At 38.6% G+C, this 21,287-nt stretch overlaps 1 protein-coding gene across 1 annotated transcript in view; it reads right to left on the reverse strand.

The window, feature by feature from the left end:
• The window catches only part of LOC132561707 (uncharacterized), a 161,663-nt gene that overhangs the window by 115,991 nt on the left and 24,385 nt on the right, over positions 1–21,287 (reverse strand). Inside the window, exons 2-22 of the mRNA XM_060226406.1 lie at positions 20,812–20,899; positions 20,230–20,452; positions 19,246–19,389; positions 18,355–18,480; positions 17,735–17,804; positions 15,326–15,447; positions 14,214–14,330; positions 12,635–12,850; positions 12,119–12,265; positions 11,823–11,994; positions 10,860–11,138; positions 10,326–10,454; positions 9,898–10,082; positions 8,280–8,519; positions 7,269–7,370; positions 6,535–6,732; positions 4,549–4,755; positions 3,970–4,107; positions 2,577–2,747; positions 2,088–2,237; positions 170–268 (exon numbers count right to left, since the gene is read on the reverse strand). Of these exons, the coding sequence (XP_060082389.1) occupies positions 170–268; positions 2,088–2,237; positions 2,577–2,747; positions 3,970–4,107; positions 4,549–4,755; positions 6,535–6,732; positions 7,269–7,370; positions 8,280–8,519; positions 9,898–10,082; positions 10,326–10,454; positions 10,860–11,138; positions 11,823–11,994; positions 12,119–12,265; positions 12,635–12,850; positions 14,214–14,330; positions 15,326–15,447; positions 17,735–17,804; positions 18,355–18,480; positions 19,246–19,389; positions 20,230–20,452; positions 20,812–20,899 (3,323 nt within the window). The remainder of the gene's footprint in view (positions 1–169; positions 269–2,087; positions 2,238–2,576; positions 2,748–3,969; positions 4,108–4,548; positions 4,756–6,534; positions 6,733–7,268; positions 7,371–8,279; positions 8,520–9,897; positions 10,083–10,325; positions 10,455–10,859; positions 11,139–11,822; positions 11,995–12,118; positions 12,266–12,634; positions 12,851–14,213; positions 14,331–15,325; positions 15,448–17,734; positions 17,805–18,354; positions 18,481–19,245; positions 19,390–20,229; positions 20,453–20,811; positions 20,900–21,287) is intronic.

Here is a 21,287-nt window from a genome sequence, read left to right on the forward strand (position 1 = left end):
GAACAAATTCAACTTTAAAAAATTCTTTGTGTGGTATTTTAGAGAAAAAGTGCTACACTTGGTACTCTTCAGTAAGATTCTTTGCTGTAATAAAGTCTTCCCATCTGTAAAACGTTTTCACCATGATCACATAATCAATTTTAGGTAATTTTATCTGAAACAGCCTTACCTAGACCAATCATGTTTCCAGAACCATCTGTACCCCATGGCATGTATGTTCCTGGTTGACACTTTTCAGGAATTGTAGTACGAAACTCACAATAGTGACCTGTAGAAAAGCAAAACATATAAAAACATCTATACAATCATTGACTTTGTATAAAGGGTTACTGACATCCTCACAGAAACCCTTTAACATTAATATTAATACATACAGTACTGAATGAGTAGGGACATTTTATGATGTCATAAATACCTTTAAAACCATGTAATGTGTGCACCTATGTAATGTACGCTGATATTTCTGTGGTTGAAACTGGAAAAAATGATTCTACTTACATAATTAAATTTGTACATCAAAAAATCTTTTTGAGCATTAGAAATATAAATAAATATATATAAATAAATATTTAGCACTTCAAACCAACAATATCAAAAGTTCAAAACTTGAAAGAAATCTCTTACAAAATTGATTTCCATTTCAATTTTGTCTTTGTTGAGGTAATTACAGGTAAAACAGAACAAGAAAACAAAATCTGCTGTTCTTGTTTGTTTTCTTGTTTGTGTTCTTGTTTGTGTTCTTGTTTGTTTTCTTGTTTGTGTTCTTGTTTGTTTTCTTGTTTGTGTTCTTGTTTGTTTTTTTATTGTTTGTTTATTTGACACACGAGACATTGCAATGTACAATGAACATTCACCTATTTAATTAACCTAGATTTATTGATCATGTGTACACAAACACTTGTCTTCATATTAATAAACAATGTTCATTGTTGTTATCACGTGTGCTATTAATGTTCTATGTATCAACATGGAATTTGATGTAGATATCTCAGTCCATTCTATTAATGACAGAACCAGGTTTGTCTCTCTGAGCACAGTTTTCTTTCGTATGTTGTTATCACATCATGCATATTTTTACAGTATAATTAATAAATACAACAACTGACTGATGAAAAAATATTATTAAAATGAAAAATTATTAACACAATCACAAAAAATTGTGGAGGATTCTCAGAAAACCAAGACCTAGTACACGTATATCAGAAAAACCTTCTGGTATTTGATTCTTTTATCCAAATCAGTGACGTCCATATAAAACGAAATACATAATGAATATATGTCATAATGTCAACACACAAGTCATACTGGAAGAGTCTAAAAACAAGGGAGGAAAGATAAAAATCTCAGAGATAATTTGTACCTATCATTTGATCCTTACATCGTGGATTAATGCTACCTCACATCAGAAAATTCTGTATTTGTCCACTAGACAACAAAATGACACTACAAAAAATTAATGAAACTGTTCTACCTCTGACAATGAACCTGCCCTTAATGGAAGATGATACCACATGTTTCTACAAATAATGCCACTACTATGGTTTGAACAGACCAAGCGGAACTTTTCAACACGTATATGACATCAACAATGTATAATTTTGATGATTTACAACAGAACATGCATGTCTCTATAACAATCATGCTGCAAACCAACTTCTGTAAATGTTCTGTGCTTCCAAAAGTTGAAGGTGCCATCGTAAAGATTCAGTACTTCAGATTTAAGAGATCTTAGATATTCTCTTAAGTGCTTATTCAGAATAGATATATATTGAATGGCTATATATTGCAGTGCTACAAATTCTATAAGAGAAATGTTCAGGATATGTCCAAATGGAAAAGATTTTGATTTTTTTTGTGTTTTTCATCAATCTGACAGCATCCTAAACAGATTGTCTTTGATGCGAGAAGCCATTTGCCTTTACTTGAACTAAGTCTGAGTATGAACATCCATAAATATGCCTTGTTCATGTTGTGTGTAAAATGAGCATCACATTTTTGAAAACAGTAATACCTTGACAAAGAGTGCACTACATGCACATTTTACAGTAATATCTACAATCTATTCCATGTTGTGTTGAAGTACTCACCCTGAGTACAGTTAGTACAATTGCTGAGACCCATGGCTCCCTCTAAGTTGTTATACGTCCCGTTAGGACAGCCGTACTGCTCTCCATTGACAGTAGACTCTGGACAGTAGTAGCCTATTGGGCAAATTCCTGTCGTCTTGTTTTGTCCGCCTTAATGAAAATAATTATTAGAGTTAACAAACTGAATACAAAATTAAACTTAAAAACCTGTTATACACAGACATTTCATTATAGACAGGTACCTGGAGACACAATTTACCTGTGTAGTAGCAACTCATTATAGACAGGTACCTGGAGACACAATTTACCTGTGTAGTAGTATCTCATTATAGACAGGTACCTGGAGACACAATTTACCTGTGTAGTAGTACCTCATTATAGACAGGTACCTGGAGACACAATTTACCTGTGTAGTAGTACCTCATTATAGACAGGTACCTGGAGACACAATTTACCATTGAAGTAATGTCTCCTGGTAACCTACTTTACCTGTGCAATAGTATCCGGCTGGACAGGGTGTACACTGGCTAGCTTGGTATAGGTTAGCAGCATCAGAATATGTTCCAGCAGGACATGGAAATTGCTCTGGATTAGGTGATCCCTCAGGACAGTAAAATCCTCGTCGGCAATTCTTGGGTCCATCAATTGTTCCCAGGCCAGCTGTGTACAGATAAAACTTTGTAAGCCATGAATTAAACACAAAAACAATACCAGATTTAAAAATGAGTGTCCAACTGACTATAAGCTCACCTTCAGAACTTCTGGAAGTTGTATCCCCTATCCCAATCTCACAGCCTTATCCCAATCTCACAGCCTTATCCCAATCTCACAGCCTTATCTCAATCTCACAGCCTTATCCCAATCTCACAGCCTTATCCCAATCTCACAGCCTTATCTCAATCTCACAGCCTTATCCCAATCTCACAGCCTTATCCCAAATTCACAGCCTTATCTCAATCTCACAGCCTTATCTCAATCTCACACACCTATCCCAATCTCACAGCCTTATCCCAGTCTCACAGCCTTATCTCAATCACACAGCCTTATCTCAATCTCACAGCCTTATCCCAATCTCACAGCCTTATCCTAATCTCACAGCCTTATCCTAATCTCACAGCCTTATCTCAATCTCACACCCTTATCCCAGTCACACAGCCTTATCCCAGTCTCACAGCCTTATCTCAATCTCACAGCCTTATCCCAATCTCACAGCCTTATCCCAATCTCATAACCTTATCCCAATCTCACAGCCATATCCCAGTCTCACAGCCTTATCCCAATCTCACAGCCTTATCTCAGTCTCACAGCTTTATCCCAATCTCATAACTTTATTCCAATCTCATTACCATATTCACACCACACATACTCCCACCACACATACTCCCACCACACATACTCACACCACACATACTCACACCACACATACTCACACCACACATACTCACACCACACATACTCCCACCACACATACTCACACCACACATACTCCCACCACACATACTCACACCACACATACTCACACCACACATACTCCCACCACACATACTCACACCACACATACTCACACCACACATACTCACACCACACATACTCACACCACACATACTCACACCACACATACTCACACCACACATACTCACACCACACATACTCCCACCACACATACTCACACCACACATACTCACACCACACATACTCACACCACACATACTCACACCACACATACTCCCACCACACATACTCACACCACACATACTCACACCACTCCTCAAGAAGTAGCATCACCAAACTACAGGTGTCATTAAAAATAAGAACTATTAACTATCATGACATGAACATGTGACCTGTGTGAACCAATGAGAATGTAGATAGATTGACTTACTTGTAGCCCATTCACAGTAGTATCCCTGTGGACAGAGTTCGCAGTCTTCAGCACTAGTAAGGTCAGTTCTATTGGTAAATGTTCCAGGAAAACATGGAAACTGATCTGGGGTACTAGTCCCAACTGGACAGAAATAACCTGCAATATCAAATTCAATAAGTCACCTTTACTAGAACTGTTCACTGTGATTTTTCAAACAATCAAGAATAAAGAATTAACATTGAATAAAATACAAATTATTAAGTAAAATATTGGGAAAACAATTTGTTTGATAACAAAATTTTGATATCAAATCTTAAGATATGTATCTACACTCCGAAATGCAGTCAAGTAAATAACACAGCCTTTTTGGATAATATTTAAATTTATGATAAAATAAATGCACTTGAGAGTCCTTTTGGTTACAAGCCTGACACGCCTCCATGGACAATCAGGGTCATTACCTTACTGAACAACATACTGGAGACCCATGTCATCAATGTAGTTGTTAAGATCTTAATATAAACATAGGTAACACACAATGTGTGGCTGTGCTATTTCATCTAGACCACATTGTCCGGATGACTAGATTCTACTGACCTTCCTGGCAGGCGTGGGTTGAGTTGATCTGGCCTTCCCAGGGACATGACCTTCCTGCATCACACAGCCTGCAGTTGAGTTCCAATCCACTTCCTGTGTCTGGATTATACTTCCCTGACGAACATTTTGTTGGAGCTTCCGTTGGAGCCACACCAGAGCCGGCTGGACAGAAGTGTCCAGCAGGACACTCAATACACTGTGTTTCATCTATAAATATACAGTTTTAACACTCATTGTAACATATCAGGATAAATACCCTATATTGTGTTAATTATTATCCTCAATTCAAGACTTACATATACTCCTACATCTTCCCAAGACTAACTAACACTCCTACATCTTCCCAAGACTAACTAACACTCCTATATCTTCCCAAGACTAACTAACACTCCTACATCTTCCCAAGACTAACTAACACTCCTACATCTTCCCAAGACTAACTAACACTCCTACATCTTCCCAAGACTAACTAACACTCCTACATCTTCCCAAGACTTACATTAACTCCTACATCTTCCCAAGACTAACTAACACTCCTACATCTTCCCAAGACTAACTAACACTCCTACATCTTCCCAAGACTAACTAACACTCCTACATCTTCCCAAGACTAACTAACACCTACACACACTCCTACATCTTCCCAAGACTAACTAACACTCCTACATCTTCCCAAGACTAACTAACACTCCTACATCTTCCCAAGACTAACTAACACTCCTACATCTTCCCAAGACTAACTAACACTCCTACATCTTCCCAAGACTAACTAACACTCCTACATCTTCCATAACTAACACTCCTACATCTTCCCAAGACTAACTAACACTCCTACATCTTCCCAAGACTAACTAACACTCCTACATCTTCCCAAGACTAACTAACACTCCTACATCTTCCCAAGACTAACTAACACTCCTACATCTTCCCAAGACTAACTAACACTCCTACATCTTCCCAAGACTAACTAACACTCCTACATCTTCCCAAGACTAACTAACACTCCTACATCTTCCCAAGACTAACTAACACTCCTACACTCCTACATCTTCCCAAGACTAACTAACACTCCTACATCTTCCCAAGACTAACTAACACTCCTACATCTTCCCAAGACTAACTAACACTCCTACATCTTCCCAAGACTAACTAACACTCCTACATCTTCCCAAGACTAACTAACACTCCTACATCTTCCCAAGACTAACTAACACTCCTACATCTTCCCAAGACTAACTAACACTCCTACATCTTCCCAAGACTAACTAACACTCCTACATCTTCCCAAGACTAACTAACACTCCTACATCTTCCCAAGACTAACTAACACTCCTAATCTTCCCAAGACACTAACACTCCTACATCTTCCTAACAAGACTAACTAACACTCCTACATCTTCCCAAGACTAACTAACACTCCTACATCTTCCCAAGACTAACTAACACTCCTACATCTTCTCAACACTAACTAACACTCCTACATCTTCCCAAGACTAACTAACACTCCTACATCTTCCATAACTAACACTCCTACATCTTCCCAAGACTAACTAACACTCCTACATCTTCCCAAGACTAACTAACACTCCTACATCTTCCCAAGACTAACTAACACTCCTACATCTTCCATAACTAACACTCCTACATCTTCCCAAGACTAACTAACACTCCTACATCTTCCATAACTAACACTCCTACATCTTCCCAAGACTAACTAACACTCCTACATCTTCCATAACTAACACTCCTACATCTTCCCAAGACTAACTAACACTCCTACATCTTCCCAAGACTAACTAACACTCCTACATCTTCCCAAACACTCCTACATCTTCCCAAGACTAACTAACACTCCAACATCTTCCCAAGACTAACTAACACTCCTACATCTTCCCAAGACTAACTAACACTCCTACACCCCTTGATGAATACAAAGTGGTCTGGTGAAGCCCTAAAACTGACCACGGCTCCTCTTAAGTGACTTACTCTGAAAGCCCTCGGATGGACCGTAGGTTCCCACTGGACATGGTTTCACAGTAGGGTCTGTCTGACCTGCCAGACAGTAGAAACCTTTAGGACAAATAGTTCCTTGGTTTGCAGTACCATCTGGACAGTAATACCCAGCTGGACAGACCTGGCAGTCGCTTAAACGTGTTGCATTTCCTTGGTCATTGTAGGTACCGCCTTCAAAGGGAGATAATCGACAAATATTAGGAACAAGGTCAACTTTGCTAAAACATAATACACATCATTCCTATATCACGAGTTAAATATAACAGATTATGAAACTTTCAGCCTTGTATCAGATTCTGATTGGTCTACCTCTGATCACATGTTATTCCATTTACCATTGAACTGTATCATAATGTTAGGCCATCATAGGTCAACATTAGTTAAATACAAGGTCATCAAAATGTCAGGTCATAATAGGTCAACATTAGTTAAATACAAGGTCATCATCACGTTAGGCCATCATAGGTCAACATTAATTAAATACAAGGTCATCAAAATGTTAGGTCATCATAGGTCAACATTAGTTAAATACAAGGTCATCATAATGTGAGGTAACAAAAAAAATATCATTAGTAACAGGTCAGTATGAGACCATGGTTACTATGGAAACAATAGATACTACAAAATATCCAACACTGGTAAATTTTATACATTTAACATAATACCAAACAACAGGACTAATATCCTGATTACGAGGGAAGTCCTACCTGGACAGTTGGTTGGTACCACACTTCCTAAAGGACAGTAGGCTCCGGAGGGACATTGGTTTACTGAGAAGTCATCCATTCCTTGCTGATCACAGTAGTAACCTGAGAACATACAAACAAATCAGAGTAACTACTACCTAACCCCAGTAGACCCTATCTAGCCCCAATAGTCCTTATCTAACCCAGTAGCCCCTATCTAGCCCCAATAGTCCTTATCTAACCCAGTAGACCCTATCTAACCCCAGTAGCCCCTATCTAGCCCCAATAGTCCTTATCTAACCCAGTAGCCCCTATCTAACCCCAGAAGTCCCTATCTAACCCTAGTACCCCTATCTAACCCCAGTAGTCCCTATCTAACCCCAGTAGTCCCTATCTAACGCCAGTAGCCCCTATCACACCCCAATAGCCCCTATGTAACCCCAGTAGCCCCTATCTCGCCCCAGTAGCCCCTATCATACCCTAGTAGCCTCTATCATACCCCAGTAGCCTCTATCTAAACCCAGTAGCCCCTATCTAACCCCAGTAGCCTCTATCTCGCCCCAGTAGTCCCTATCTAACCCCAGTAGCCTCTATCTCGCCCCAGTAGTCCCTATCTAAACCCAGTAGCCTCTATCTAACCCCAGTAGCCCCTATCTAAACCCAGTAGCCACTATCTAACCCCAGAAGTCCCTATCTAACCCCAGTAGCCCCTATCTAGTCCCAGTAGCCCCTATCTAACCCCAGTAGCCCCTATCTAACCCCAGTAGCCTCTATCTAGCCCCAGTAACCCCTCCATAATCCCAACAGAATCAAAGATTCGATCAAAGAGTAGGAGAAATACTTGCCATCGATGAAAACAAATTTTGGACCTCTTAACTTACTGAACTAATACTCTACAGATTGGGCTTAAAGAGAAATTTTTACAAATCTACTGAGAATGAATTGACAATGGTAAAGAGTGTTAGGTTGCCAGCATTTACAGAATCTCCGTATGTGAATTTGTAGGAAGAAACTAATATTTATAAAGATTACCAGCAGGACAAAGTGAACATTGTGTCTCTGATGTTGATCCATTGAAAGCATTGTATTTTCCTGCAACACAGGCTACAAAGCGTTGACCATCTGGGCAGTAGCCTCCCTTGTTACAAAGTCCACCAGGGGGCGTTGGTGTGGTGGAAGCCATTGGACACTGGTAACCAGGATCACATTTTGTACACTTGATCTGTCCAGCGATGGAGTAATAACCTTCTTGGCATTCTGTCATCTGGGAGTCTGGGAAAAGGTAATAAATGACATGAACAATGAACTTAATTTCTATTTAGGAGATCTCAGTATTACACTAACTTGGTACTTTATGTACAATAAAACTATGGCGAGACAATCAATCTTGATATTGTTTTCTATATGATACTCTGTCTTTAACTGCTTTTTTAAGTTGAACTCTCTGTCATAAAGATTTTTCTCTGTCGGAGACAGTGCCTTAAGATTGTTTTTTTTCCTATGGGAAACTGTGCCTTACATTTGTTTTCGGTGAGATACTCTGCCATGAGATTGTATTTTTTCTGCAGGAGTCTGCCATGTCATATTTTTTTTAGAATACTCTACTTAAAGGGAATTTTTGTGTGATAATTTAACTTGACTTTACTAACAAGAGAATTATTGGCTTACTGGCCTAAACTTTCACCTGATTGAGTAATCATTGCTCTAACTGTACCAGTTTACATTTGATATTTGTTAAATGACGTTATAAACCACTTCAATATGTTCTCAGATAAAGAAATTCACACATATTAGGATAGATTTTTCCATGCCTAATCTTTGTTTCTGCTAAGTATCTTCTTAACATAATATTCAATGTTTTTGATTAATAGCATTCTAAAAAGATAAACATATGCCAAAGGTTAATATATAGGTCACCAAAGGTGAAAGGTCAAATAAGTAACCAATATCATTCAATACTGTATTTATTTGCATATCTTATCAAAATGTAGATTTATGTCAATGGTCAATATACAGGTCATCAAAGGTCACAGATCAAAAAACATATCAATTTCAATATTTGATATTATTGGTGATTTCTCTGGTGACCATATTTTACTTCTGTTGAACATGAAATCAAGATTGTTGTACAATATCATCTACTTATCATATCATTAAAATTTCAGTGATATCATTCAACTGGTATTGGAGTTACTAAATCAATTAAAATATCTTCTAAAGTTGGCACTGATGGCAGCCATCTTGAATTTTATTTTTACTTCAGACATAATAGAAATTGATCAGTCCCCTGTACTGACCATTTGTAAAAAACTGACAACTCACACCACACAATGAACATAATGAGAGACAGATTAAGCCCCAGAGCAAAAGCTCAGTTAGGGCTTTAACTCAGGAGATGTAAAAAGTTCAAAAAATTTTATAACTTCTCATTAATTCTTGTTTTATTCAAATTCTTTTAAACATAAACTAAAACGCTTACAAATGGACGTTTTATCATATCTCCTATTAAAAATCATTGTATGCCACAGATAGAATTACATGAGGGATTTTACTGCAGCAAGAATCGGAAGTTTCTAGGATTAAACACTGAGGGCAGTAACTATAATACAGTGCATTGTTGACCTTAAAAGGGTAATACTGATATACTTACATCTGTTTGTCGGGCAGTAGTAGCCAGCAGTACAGATCGTACAGTTGGTAGATGCATCAGGACTGACATATCCTTCACCACAGTCGAGACCACCTTCTGTGGTAAATTCACAGTATTTACCTTCCTGACAAACAGTACACTGTTCCTGTCCTCCTAATGAATAGTAACCAGCTGCACAAGGAGAACTGAAAACAAGTCATTCGATATTAATTAATATTAATACTGCATAATAAAATTAATTCGCTTAAAAATTTGGTAAAATAGAAAAAAAATGCTAAGACAGGTACTCAACATACATTTCAAAATTTCAAGATGTCATTTATACAGTTTATTCCAGAAGTTCATCTAAAAAATCTGCATTTAACTTACAGATATAAAAAGTTCACCAGAACACGAAAATAATTCAGACATCATGATAATATACTTACCTGCTGTTGGTTAGTGGATTTGGACACTCATATCCAATAGCACATTGGGTACATGAAGTTTGGTTACCCACAGAAAATGTTCCAAAATTACAGGCAATCTCTGTGTTCTGGTCAGAGAAGGGACATTCACTAGTGAATAAATGAAAAAAAAGCAAAAATGTCACATCAACATTAATCAGAAGGTCAATGAAGGTCAACTCTATCATGGAATATCATGGAGATAATTCTACAATTAAATATCAAGGGAGATAATTCAATGATTAAACATCAAGGGAGACAGTTACACAATTACGATTTAGGGAAGATAACTCCATCATTTTGTATGTAGGTAATAACTGTGCACTGATCTAGCCTTTCTTTTCTACAGATAAAATGTCATATTAAAAACAAAACTTCTCAAGAAATAGCAGCAACAAACTTTCATACTCAAAATCCAAAATGGCCACCTGTCAGCCATATTGTTTTCTTAATCCACCCCAAAATGAAGTGAAATACAATCTGATATTTATATCAACAAAACAAAAAGACATTTACCTTCCTGCTGGACATTCTGTACATGATGTTTGTTTTCCGGTAGAGTAAGTTCCAATGGGACATTCGATGGACTGGTCCGAGGTAGTCAGCGGGCAGTAGAACCCGGCAGGACAGTCTGTACAGTCTACTGAGTTGCCTGTGGCGTAGGTTCCAGCAGCACACACTTCTATGCCTACACCATTTGTGTTTGGACATTTGGACCCAGCTGGGCATCCAATACAACTAGTAGCATTAACCAAGGAGTAAAATCCCACAGCACAAGGTAGCACCAATGCTACTCTGTTGGATATGATAAAGAAAAGCATACTTCAAAATATTAAAATACTAAAGAAATGATAAGTAGATGATATTGTACAAATAATTCTTTCAGTTTTTTCAAACTTAATTTACAACTTTTTTATGAAACATCCAGTTAAACCCTTACCTTCTGTTAGATAAATTATATAAAAAGAACCAATATAACAGCAGACTTTAGGCACTAGATAACTAAAGTCATCAACTTATTCTTTATATGGTGAAAATCCCTAAACTTACTCTGTATCCTGGCAGTGAAGCCCACAATCTACTCTGTAACTGGGCTGTGAAGCCCACAATCTACTCTGTATCTGGGCTGTGATGCCCACAATCTACTCTGTATCTGTGCTGTGATGCCCACAATCTACTCTGTATCTGGGCTGTGAAGCCCACAATCTACTCTGTATCTGTGCTGTGATGCCCACAATCTACTCTGTATCTGGGTTGTGAAGCCCACAATCTACTCTGTATCTGGGTTGTGAAGCCCACAATCTACTCTGTATCTGTGCTGTGATGCCCACAATCTACTCTGTATCTGTGCTGTGATGCCCACAATCTACTCTGTATCTGAGCTGTGATGCCCACAATCTACTCTGTATTTGTACTCTGTATTCGGGCTGTGAAGCCCCAAACTTACTCTGTATTTGGGCTGTGAACCCCCAAACTTACTCTGTATTCGGGCAATAAGAACCAGCTGTGCAATCAGTACAGGTCATCTCTCCTGCTTCTGAATATTGTCCAGGTTGACACAGGAAATTTTTTGTGATATCAGCTAAATCAGGACATCCATATCCCGCGGGACACTGTGTGCATGATGTAGACCCAGGGTTGCTGTTGTAACCTACAGCAGGATTAAAACATCTCAGAGAAAATCTAGATCAATATCAACAACAGATATATATAGATTGCCTTTATAGATGAATTTAATGAGATTTCTGTTGATATATTTTTATAAAGTAGTATACCTGAGGCACACGGGGAGGGACTAACAGTTGTTGACACACAGAAAGAGCCTCCGGGACATGTAACACAGGCTGTAGTCGAGCCTGCCAAGTTGTATGTCCCACTGGTACATATCACAGGAGAAATTCCCTGATTTGTACAGTCATATCCTGAAAATTATATAAAAAGTCGTTAAGTTAAAACTTCTGGTTTACACATGAATATCATTTATGATGCCGTGAAATTCGCAGACAAGTAAGAATTGACTTCCTTAACAAATGTAACAATGTACAGATATACAGGTTGGAATACTTCTATCTTATATTAGATACAAGTTCAATCAATGATTACTGAGCTTACAGAAAGCAGCCACTGACATTTTTTTTTTCAAAAGCCAGAGCTAAGCTGAAATATAACGGAGTTAACAAATTTACCTGTTTATTTTCAAAACTGTTCCAAAACATGAACAGGATGGAAATTGATCATTCGTGAAACTTTTTCATTTACAGTATGATGGGGCATAAGCAAGAACATTGTACCTGCTGGACAGGGGGTACAGGTCTCCTCGCCAAGTAGCGAGTAGGACCCAGCAGAACAAGCCGAAGCTGCAGTAGTCGTACACGAACTTCCCGCTGGACACTGCGAACAGGAAGACGCACCAGCTGCTGAATAAAACCCAGTAATACCACAGCTAGTCTCGACTTCCGCTCCCTGAGGGCAGTAATTACCAGCAGTACACGGCAAACAGGACATCGCTGTAAACAAAAAAAGTCACCGTAAATATTTGCACCAGTCACATAACCTCCAGAGCAGGATCTTTTGGTCATATAAGTTTTTAATTTTGAAATTTGTTTTAAATATCTAACACAGAAATTGCCAAAAATTAAGATTTACTTTCCACATTTTTGCAGATAATTCATTGATTTCTTAAATATCATTTAACTGTTCTGCTATTTAAGTCATTTTTAAGCATAGTGCACGACACACTTAACAATATGCCTTACGTAAAGACTATGATAACTAGAACTGTCGCCTAGATGGCTGACCAATACCGACCGCACACTGCAACGAGTCATTGGATAAGTTTAAGTGTTATTCTGAGAGTAATTGACATATTCTGCATGTGCCTGCATTTCTGGAAATCAGAAGGGGTGGAATACATGTTGTTCATGATCAAGAGAGTCTTGCAATACTTACATGTTTATTGAAGTAATATTTTCCACTGAAGGGCCACAGAGACAAAAAAATGGTCACTATAATAAGTGGGTACTACAACAATCTCAAACTCATCTGACAATCGGTTGATATAGAGATGGTCCAGAAGACCACCTTTTCTGTGTGTGGGTGAATCACAGAGCTGGACATAACCATAGTATCTGAGGAGTCTAAATAGTTTGTCCTTTGATGGCCCTTGATGCCGAGAAACCGTTAAAATCTGACGTTATTTAATAACTTTTTGACCAATGATGGCAAATTTGTTTAACTGAAAAAAGTCTGTCGTTATGTTCTTGATCTACACTAAACACTTATGTTTGTCATGGCAACGAAACCTATTTTACAATGTTTGGCATCCCCTTATAACCCTATATACCAAATTTGGTCAAAATTGGACAATATCTAAATTTTGACCAATCAGAGGCCAGGATTGTGTTTCCGCGGTAACAGTTTGGGAAACCTCTAATATGTCCAATTATTGGCCTTACTGAATTACATCTTTTTACTAAGTTTGAATACAATCGGTCAAATAACTGAGGAGTTATGGACATTTATTAGAAAACTTGTTTATACTGACCAGTTACCGTGGCAACCAAAATTTTCAAAAAAAGAAAGGGACATGCATATCTACACATGATCCTTAATATTCCTGTAAAGTTTCATCAAAATCGGTTCACAGGTTTAGGAGGAGTTAGCCGGACAAAATGTGTCTACAGACAGACGGACGGACGGACAGACGGACGGACAGACGGACGGACAGATGGATAACCTGATTCCAGTATACCCCCCTAACTTCATTGCGGGGGGTATAACTACATTTTTGTTAAGTTGGTGACACTCCCCAACCCCCCGCTCCCCCCCCCCCTCCCCCTTCTATATAATATAGTATCACCCCACACTTACTTCCAGCAGGACTGTATTCTCCTGGGGCACAAAGTACAGGTGTACTTGTAGCATCTGTGCAGTAGTTTCCCCCTGGACAGGAAATACAAGCTGTCTGCCCTCCTGTAGAGTACTGACCTGATGTAAAGATAAGACAAATTGTAAATATAACTTGATGATATATCATCTTGATTAAGATATTTTTGGAACTCAATATCTAAGTACTGGACTAATGCCTGTGGGTATCCCTGAACTTTTGTGAACCCATTATAATACTTTGTTACTAGAATTATTAACGTTTTCAAAATAGTTCTCTGACCTGATCAGAAAACATCTTACAAAAATTAATGTATCTCTTATGTTGAACTTTCACCTTACATTTTGTTCAACATCATAATTCATGAATACCTTAATCAGTTGTACAAGCCATGTTACATGGCATTTGATTGGCCATTAAAAATTACCACTAATATAACAGCCAATGAAATGTAGCATTTCAGATAACATTTCCACATTTGGTAGCTAGTTTTGTCAGGAAAGACTCAAAGAAACAATCTTCAAGACAAACCTTTACTGATATTGCATACTGGCTACTGTATGTATCAACATCATAGATGATAAAAATGATGAGCCAAAATCTCGGCCAAAAACACACAGTATCACATACATGGGCATGCAGCCAGTGTTATCTAAATGTACTGTTAAGTAGGTATAGTGTGGCCATTCACCAAAGCTTTTTATAGTTGGTTGCATATTTCAAAGAAATTAACAAATCAAAGTTAAGAAAGATCACAATACTTAAGGGAAAAAGAAAACAAATTAAAAAACTTTTGTCTTCAAACAATTTCAGGAAGAAACAATTCAGTTCTGTGAGTATCAGAAAGTTAATTTCTGGGTTTTCATATAAAAAAGAACCACATTCAACTGTTCATGACACATACCACATTTTTTTCATAGAGTTATTACTTTTTTTAAAAAATATATCCTTAATGGTTATATCATTGAACCACAAAGTGTAAATCTTTTCAAACTTCGAATTTTTTATTTTTAAAACTTTACAAAATCTTAGTATATGTTTGGTTAAAGTAGATGTAGATCAGAAAAATGAAACCCACCATTTTTAGTTTACATACCTGAGCTGCAAGCAACTGGTGCAGCATTGTTGACTGAACACTGGAATCCTGCTGGGCAGTTAGTGCAGCTAGCATCTCCTAATAATGAGTATGTACCAGCTGCACAGGCTGTTGGACTCGACCTAAACATACAAAATAGACCAGATGTAGAAATACAAAAAAGTACATTCTACAATACAGGCCAAAGTCTGACAGAGACAAAGTATACCAACATTCCTGCACGGTGTCCTGCTGGAAAGAATGGAGACATAGCTTGGTGTTTTCTGTTAGACAGGGTACAAGTGAAGTAAATGTGTGTCCTGTTGGACAGAATGGAGACATAGCTTGGTGTTTTCTGTTAGACAGGGTACAAGTGAAGTGTTAGTAAATGTGTGTCCTGCTGGACAGAATGGAGACATAGCTTGGTGTTTTCTGTTAGACAGGGTACAAGTGAAGTAAATGTGTGTCCTGCTGGACAGAATGGAGACATAGCTTGGTGTTTTCTGTTAGACAGGGTACAAGTGAAGTAAATGTGTGTCCTGCTGGACAGAATGGAGACATAGCTTGGTGTTTTCTGTTAGACAGGGTACAAGTGAAGTAAATGTGTGTCCTGCTGGACAGAATGGAGACATAGTTTGGTGTTTTCTGTTAGATAGGGTACAAGTGAAGTAAATGTGTGTCCTGCTGGAGAGAATGGAGACATAGCTTGGTGTTTTCTGTTAGACAGGGTACAAGTGAAGTAAATGTGTGTCCTGCTGGACAGAATGGAGACAGAGCTTGGTGTTTTCTGTTAGACAGGGTACAAGTGAAGTGTTAGTAAATGTGTGTCCTGCTGGACAGAATGGAGACAGAGCTTGGTGTTTTCTGTTAGACAGGGTACAAGTGAAGTGTTAGTAAATGTGTGTCCTGCTGGAGAGAATGGAGACATAGCTTGGTGTTTTCTGTTAGACAGGGTACAAGTGAAGTAAATGTGTGTCCTGCTGGACAGAATGGAGACAGAGCTTGGTGTTTTCTGTTAGACAGGGTACAAGTGAAGTAAATGTGTGTCCTGCTGGACAGAATGGAGACATAGCTTGGTGTTTTCTGTTTGACAGGGTACAGGTGAAGTAAAAGTACATGTGTCCTACCAGAAAGGATTCACAAAGAGAAAGCCTAGTATTCAGCTGAAAAGGGTTACACACAGAGACAGTGTACTTACGTGGGGTTGGTACATGTGTATCCAGCTGGACAGGATACACAGAGATAGTGTACTTACGTGGGGTTGGTACAAGCGTATCCAGCTGGACAGGATACACAGAGATAGTGTACTTACGTGGGGTTGGTACATGCGTATCCAGCTGGACAGGATACACAGAGATAGTGTACTTACATGGGGTTGGTACATGCGTATCCAGCTGGACAGGATACACAGAGATAGTGTACTTACGTGGGTTGGTACATTTGTATCCAGCTGGACAGGATACACAGAGACAGTGTACTTACGTGGGGTTGGTACATTTGTATCCAGCTGGACAGGATACACAGAGACAGTGTACTTACGTGGGGTTGGTACATGCGTATCCAGCTGGACAGGATACACAGAGACAGTGTACTTACGTGGGGTTGGTACATGCGTATCCAGCTGGACAGGATACACAGAGACAGTGTACTTACGTGGGGTTGGTACATGCGTATCCAGCTGGACAGGATACACAGAGACAGTGTACTTACGTGGGGTTGGTACATGCGTATCCAGCTGGACAGGATACACAGAGACAGTGTACTTACGTGGGGTTGGTACATGCGTATCCAGCTGGACAGGATACACAGAGACAGTGTACTTACGTGGGGTTGGTACATGCGTATCCAGCTGGACAGGATACACAGAGACAGTGTACTTACGTGGGGTTGGTACATGCGTATCCAGCTGGACAGGATACACAGAGACAGTGTACTTACGTGGGGTTGGTACATGCGTATCCAGCTGGACAGGATACACAGAGACAGTGCGTATCCAGCTGGACAGGATACACAGAGACAGTGTACTTACGTGGGGTTGGTACATGCGTATCCAGCTGGACAGGATACACAGAGACAGTGTACTTACGTGGGGTTGGTACATGCGTATCCAGCTGGACAGGATACACAGAGACAGTGTACTTACGTGGGGTTGGTACATTTGTATCCAGCTGGACAGGATACACAGAGACAGTGTACTTACGTGGGGTTGGTACATGCGTATCCAGCTGGACAGGATACACAGAGATAGTGTACTTACGTGGGGTTGGTACATGCGTATCCAGCTGGACAGGATTCACAGAGACAGTGTACTTACGTGGGGTTGGTACATGCGTATCCAGCTGGACAGGATACACACAGAGACAGTGTACTTACGTGGGGTTGGTACATACGTATCCAGCTGGACAGGATTCACAGAGATAGTGTACTTACGTGGGGTTGGTACATGCGTATCCAGCTGGACAGGATTCACAGAGTTCCTGGTTACTATCTGCCACTTGACCTGTAGATGACAATTAACAGCTTTTATTGAAAATAAATTATGACACTGGGCTCTCTTTGTCAGCTTATATAGGGCTATAAATATTCAAAAATTGCACTGAAGGAAAAGGTGTTATATTATAAGTTTATATAGCCTTGCTTAAAAGAAATTGCTTGAAATTAATTTTTTGTGAGAAAATGCAATGAAAAAAGTGCAATAACCCTTTTAAATTAAAAAATCAAAACACCATCAGGAAAATTTTACCACATCTATGAAGCCCATCAAGTTACAAAAATATTGGTTGAAAACTGAAAGAGACTTTCAGGGAAAACAAAAAATGCTGAAAAAGAAAAAAGGACACTGATGCTTTCAAAATTTGTCCTTCATAAAAAAAATACAGCCTCATCTAATGTGTGATATTGCCTACAAAGTTTTAGAGAAGAATGAGACAGAATTCTTTCTGGAGAATGAAAGTACACAATGGATGGAGGGCCAACACCACACCACAAAAGATAGAGTCGAAGGACTAGTGTTTAGAAACAAAATGAACTCCTTGTTGAGAGAGACTTACTTGCAGTACATATCGTACAAGCTGAGGATCCAGTTGCTGCAACATAGCCAGCCCCACAAGGTGTTGGGGATGAAGTCGCATTTCCACATGAATGTCCTACCAAACATGGCGTACATGTTGATGATCCTGCAATAGATTAGATTTGTTCACAGAAATGTACTGAAAGTAGCAAATCATGCAAAGTAAGAAGGTCCACTATCTTAGTAAGTACGAGTTCAAATTCTCAAATAGATTGAATTTTTTTATATTTATAGATTGCTAAATAAAAGGGTTTTAAATTACACCCTTGCAGCTCCCCATTTATTTTTCTACTTCTTTCAATAAATTTTTATTTTTCTCAGTTGCCTCCTAGGGTTCCAAATTTTGGCCCTTATTATCAGTGATGATTCCTAGAAGGACAAAACAGCTGTATAGTTCATTGTTTCATCAATTCAATTTTCTCTGCAGAAACTAATCGTTCAATATCCATAAAGAGCTAAAGTATTGAAGTGGATGTACAATGTAGTAAAGGGTGTGTACCAGACAAAAGATAAATTGTACAGAATATATCTACTGATCCTCAAACATCAGTTTATCACACGATGGAAGTATTAGATTATTTTTCTGTCGACGTAGGTGAGAAGATTTAAATAACTAATACTATATGTCTCTATATGTATACCTAAAGCAGTAAACTTGTATGTTACAAAGCCTAATGTTATGCAGTTTTTCCAATATTTAACACAATATTGCTGCTTAACTATAGGAACACTTAAAATATAAGCTGAGGAGAAGCTTGTTCTGGTTTACAGTATAGAAAACAGCTTAAATATCACTACAGGGAGACATTTTCTACTTCACAAAGTCCTTTTAGAATTTTTTTTGATGTAGAGTTTTCCTATAAAAACTTACCTGCTGAAGCACTGTAAGTTCCCTCTCCACAAGGTAAACATCTGCCTGATCCAAGCGTACTGTATAGTCCAGCCACACATTGAACTGGAGCACCATGGTTTGGACATTCAGATCCAGCTGGACATTGGGAGCAAGATGTCTGGCCTGGAATATAGAAATAACAAATTGATGATCAACAAGAGGTCCAAGGGGCCTTCACATTTACATAAACAAGAGGTCCAAGGAACCTTAACAGTTACATAAACAAGAGGTCCAAGCGGCCTTAACAGTTATATAAACAAGAGGTCCAAGGGGCCTTAACAGTTACATAAACAAGAGGTCCAAGGAACCTTAACAGTTACATAAACAAGAGGTCCAAGGGGCCTTAACAGTTATATAAATAAGAGGTCCAAGGGGCTAAACAGTTATATAAACAAAAGGTCCAAGGGGCTAAACAATTACATAAACAAGGGTCCAAGGGGCCTTCACAATTACATAAACAAGAGGTCCAAGGGGCCTTAACAGTTACATAAACAAGAGGTCCAAGAAGGCTAAACAGTTACATAAACAAGGGTCCAAGGGGCCTTAACAATTACATAAACAAGAGGTCCAAGGGGCCTTAACAGTTATATAAACAAGAGGTCCAAGGAACCTTAACAGTTACATAAACAAGAGGTCAAAGTGGCCTTAACAGTTACATAAACAAGAGGTCCAAGGGGCCTTAACATTTACATAAACAAGAGGTCCAAGGAACCTTAACAGTTACATAAACAAGAGGTCCAAGGGGCCTTAATAGTTACATAAACAAGAGGTCCAAGGAACCTTAACAGTTATATAAACAAAAGGTCCAAGGGGCCTTCACATTTACATAAACAAGAGGTCCAAGTTGCCTTAATAGTTACATAAACAAGAGGTCTAAGGGACCTTATTAGTTACATAAACAAAAGGTTTAAGGGACCTTATTAGTTACATAAATAAGATATTGTAAATTTGGGGTTGACAGACCTGTAGAAGAAGTGTAATATCCGTCAGCACACACAGTGTGTGCAGTGGAGGCAGATGGACAGGAACTCCCTATTGGACAATTTGTACATGTGGCTTGTCCTCCTGTTGAGTAGGTCCCAGCAGCACAGTCAGATGCAACAGTTGCCGTACAGGACTTTCCAGCGGGACAGTCATCACAGGATGTCTGACCTGCCTGTTCTTGGTATTTCCCCGATGGACAAGCCTACAAATTGGGATGCAACATTAACAGACACAATTAGTGTGACACTGTAGATGAGTTTGCTGGTTTTTTAAAATATTGATCTAATGCAAAGGGTTTCTATTTCTAGTCTCTCAAGATTAAAATGACTATTTTTATGATGTTATAAACACTTTTTTTGTATTTGTATAAATCACAGTTTGAAAGACCCTAAAATGGCAAATATTAAAAGTAAAGCAGTTGTTTTTAGGGTCTGATTAGTTGACTATACTTAAGGTTTCCAAAATTCCATATATATATATATATTTTAAGGTTTTGCTAGAACATGAAAATGCAAATTCTGTAAGTTTGAGAAGGAGCATATTAACAATTAAGTAACATACAATACAATCACTGGATGCAGTGTTCTCTGTGGCTGTACTGTAGGTTCCTGCTGGACAGTCTAAGGCTACAGCACCAGCCCCTGTACAGCTGTAAAACAAAACAAATTAACAACTGAAGCTAATGTCTCTTTATCAACTTTCTGAAACATCTCACTCTGAAAGGATAAAATGATGGTAGAAGTTTAGTCCTCACACATTCTCTAATGTCAGGTGTATTTATTAAACTAATACTCATCAATACTGCCACAATCAATTGCTTACCCAGGCTGAAACACATATAGCGTCTTACCGTGGTTGGAAATCAGAGTACCTGTAGTGGTCTGGCACTATAAAGGACCCAAAATCTTGTCACTTTCATTTTTGGAATCAAACAAAGACATCTAGGTAAAAGGCGAGTGTTACCACTGCACCCATAGACATTCTATTCTTGATTTTTTTTATCATTGATTATCTCCCTTGATGAGGTTCTTTGTCTG

The sequence above is a fragment of the Ylistrum balloti genome, unplaced genomic scaffold, assembly GCF_031769215.1.
Source record: "Ylistrum balloti isolate Yb309-2 unplaced genomic scaffold, AGI_CSIRO_Ybal_v1 Utg371268, whole genome shotgun sequence".
Classification (NCBI taxonomy): Eukaryota; Metazoa; Mollusca; class Bivalvia; order Pectinida; family Pectinidae; genus Ylistrum; species Ylistrum balloti.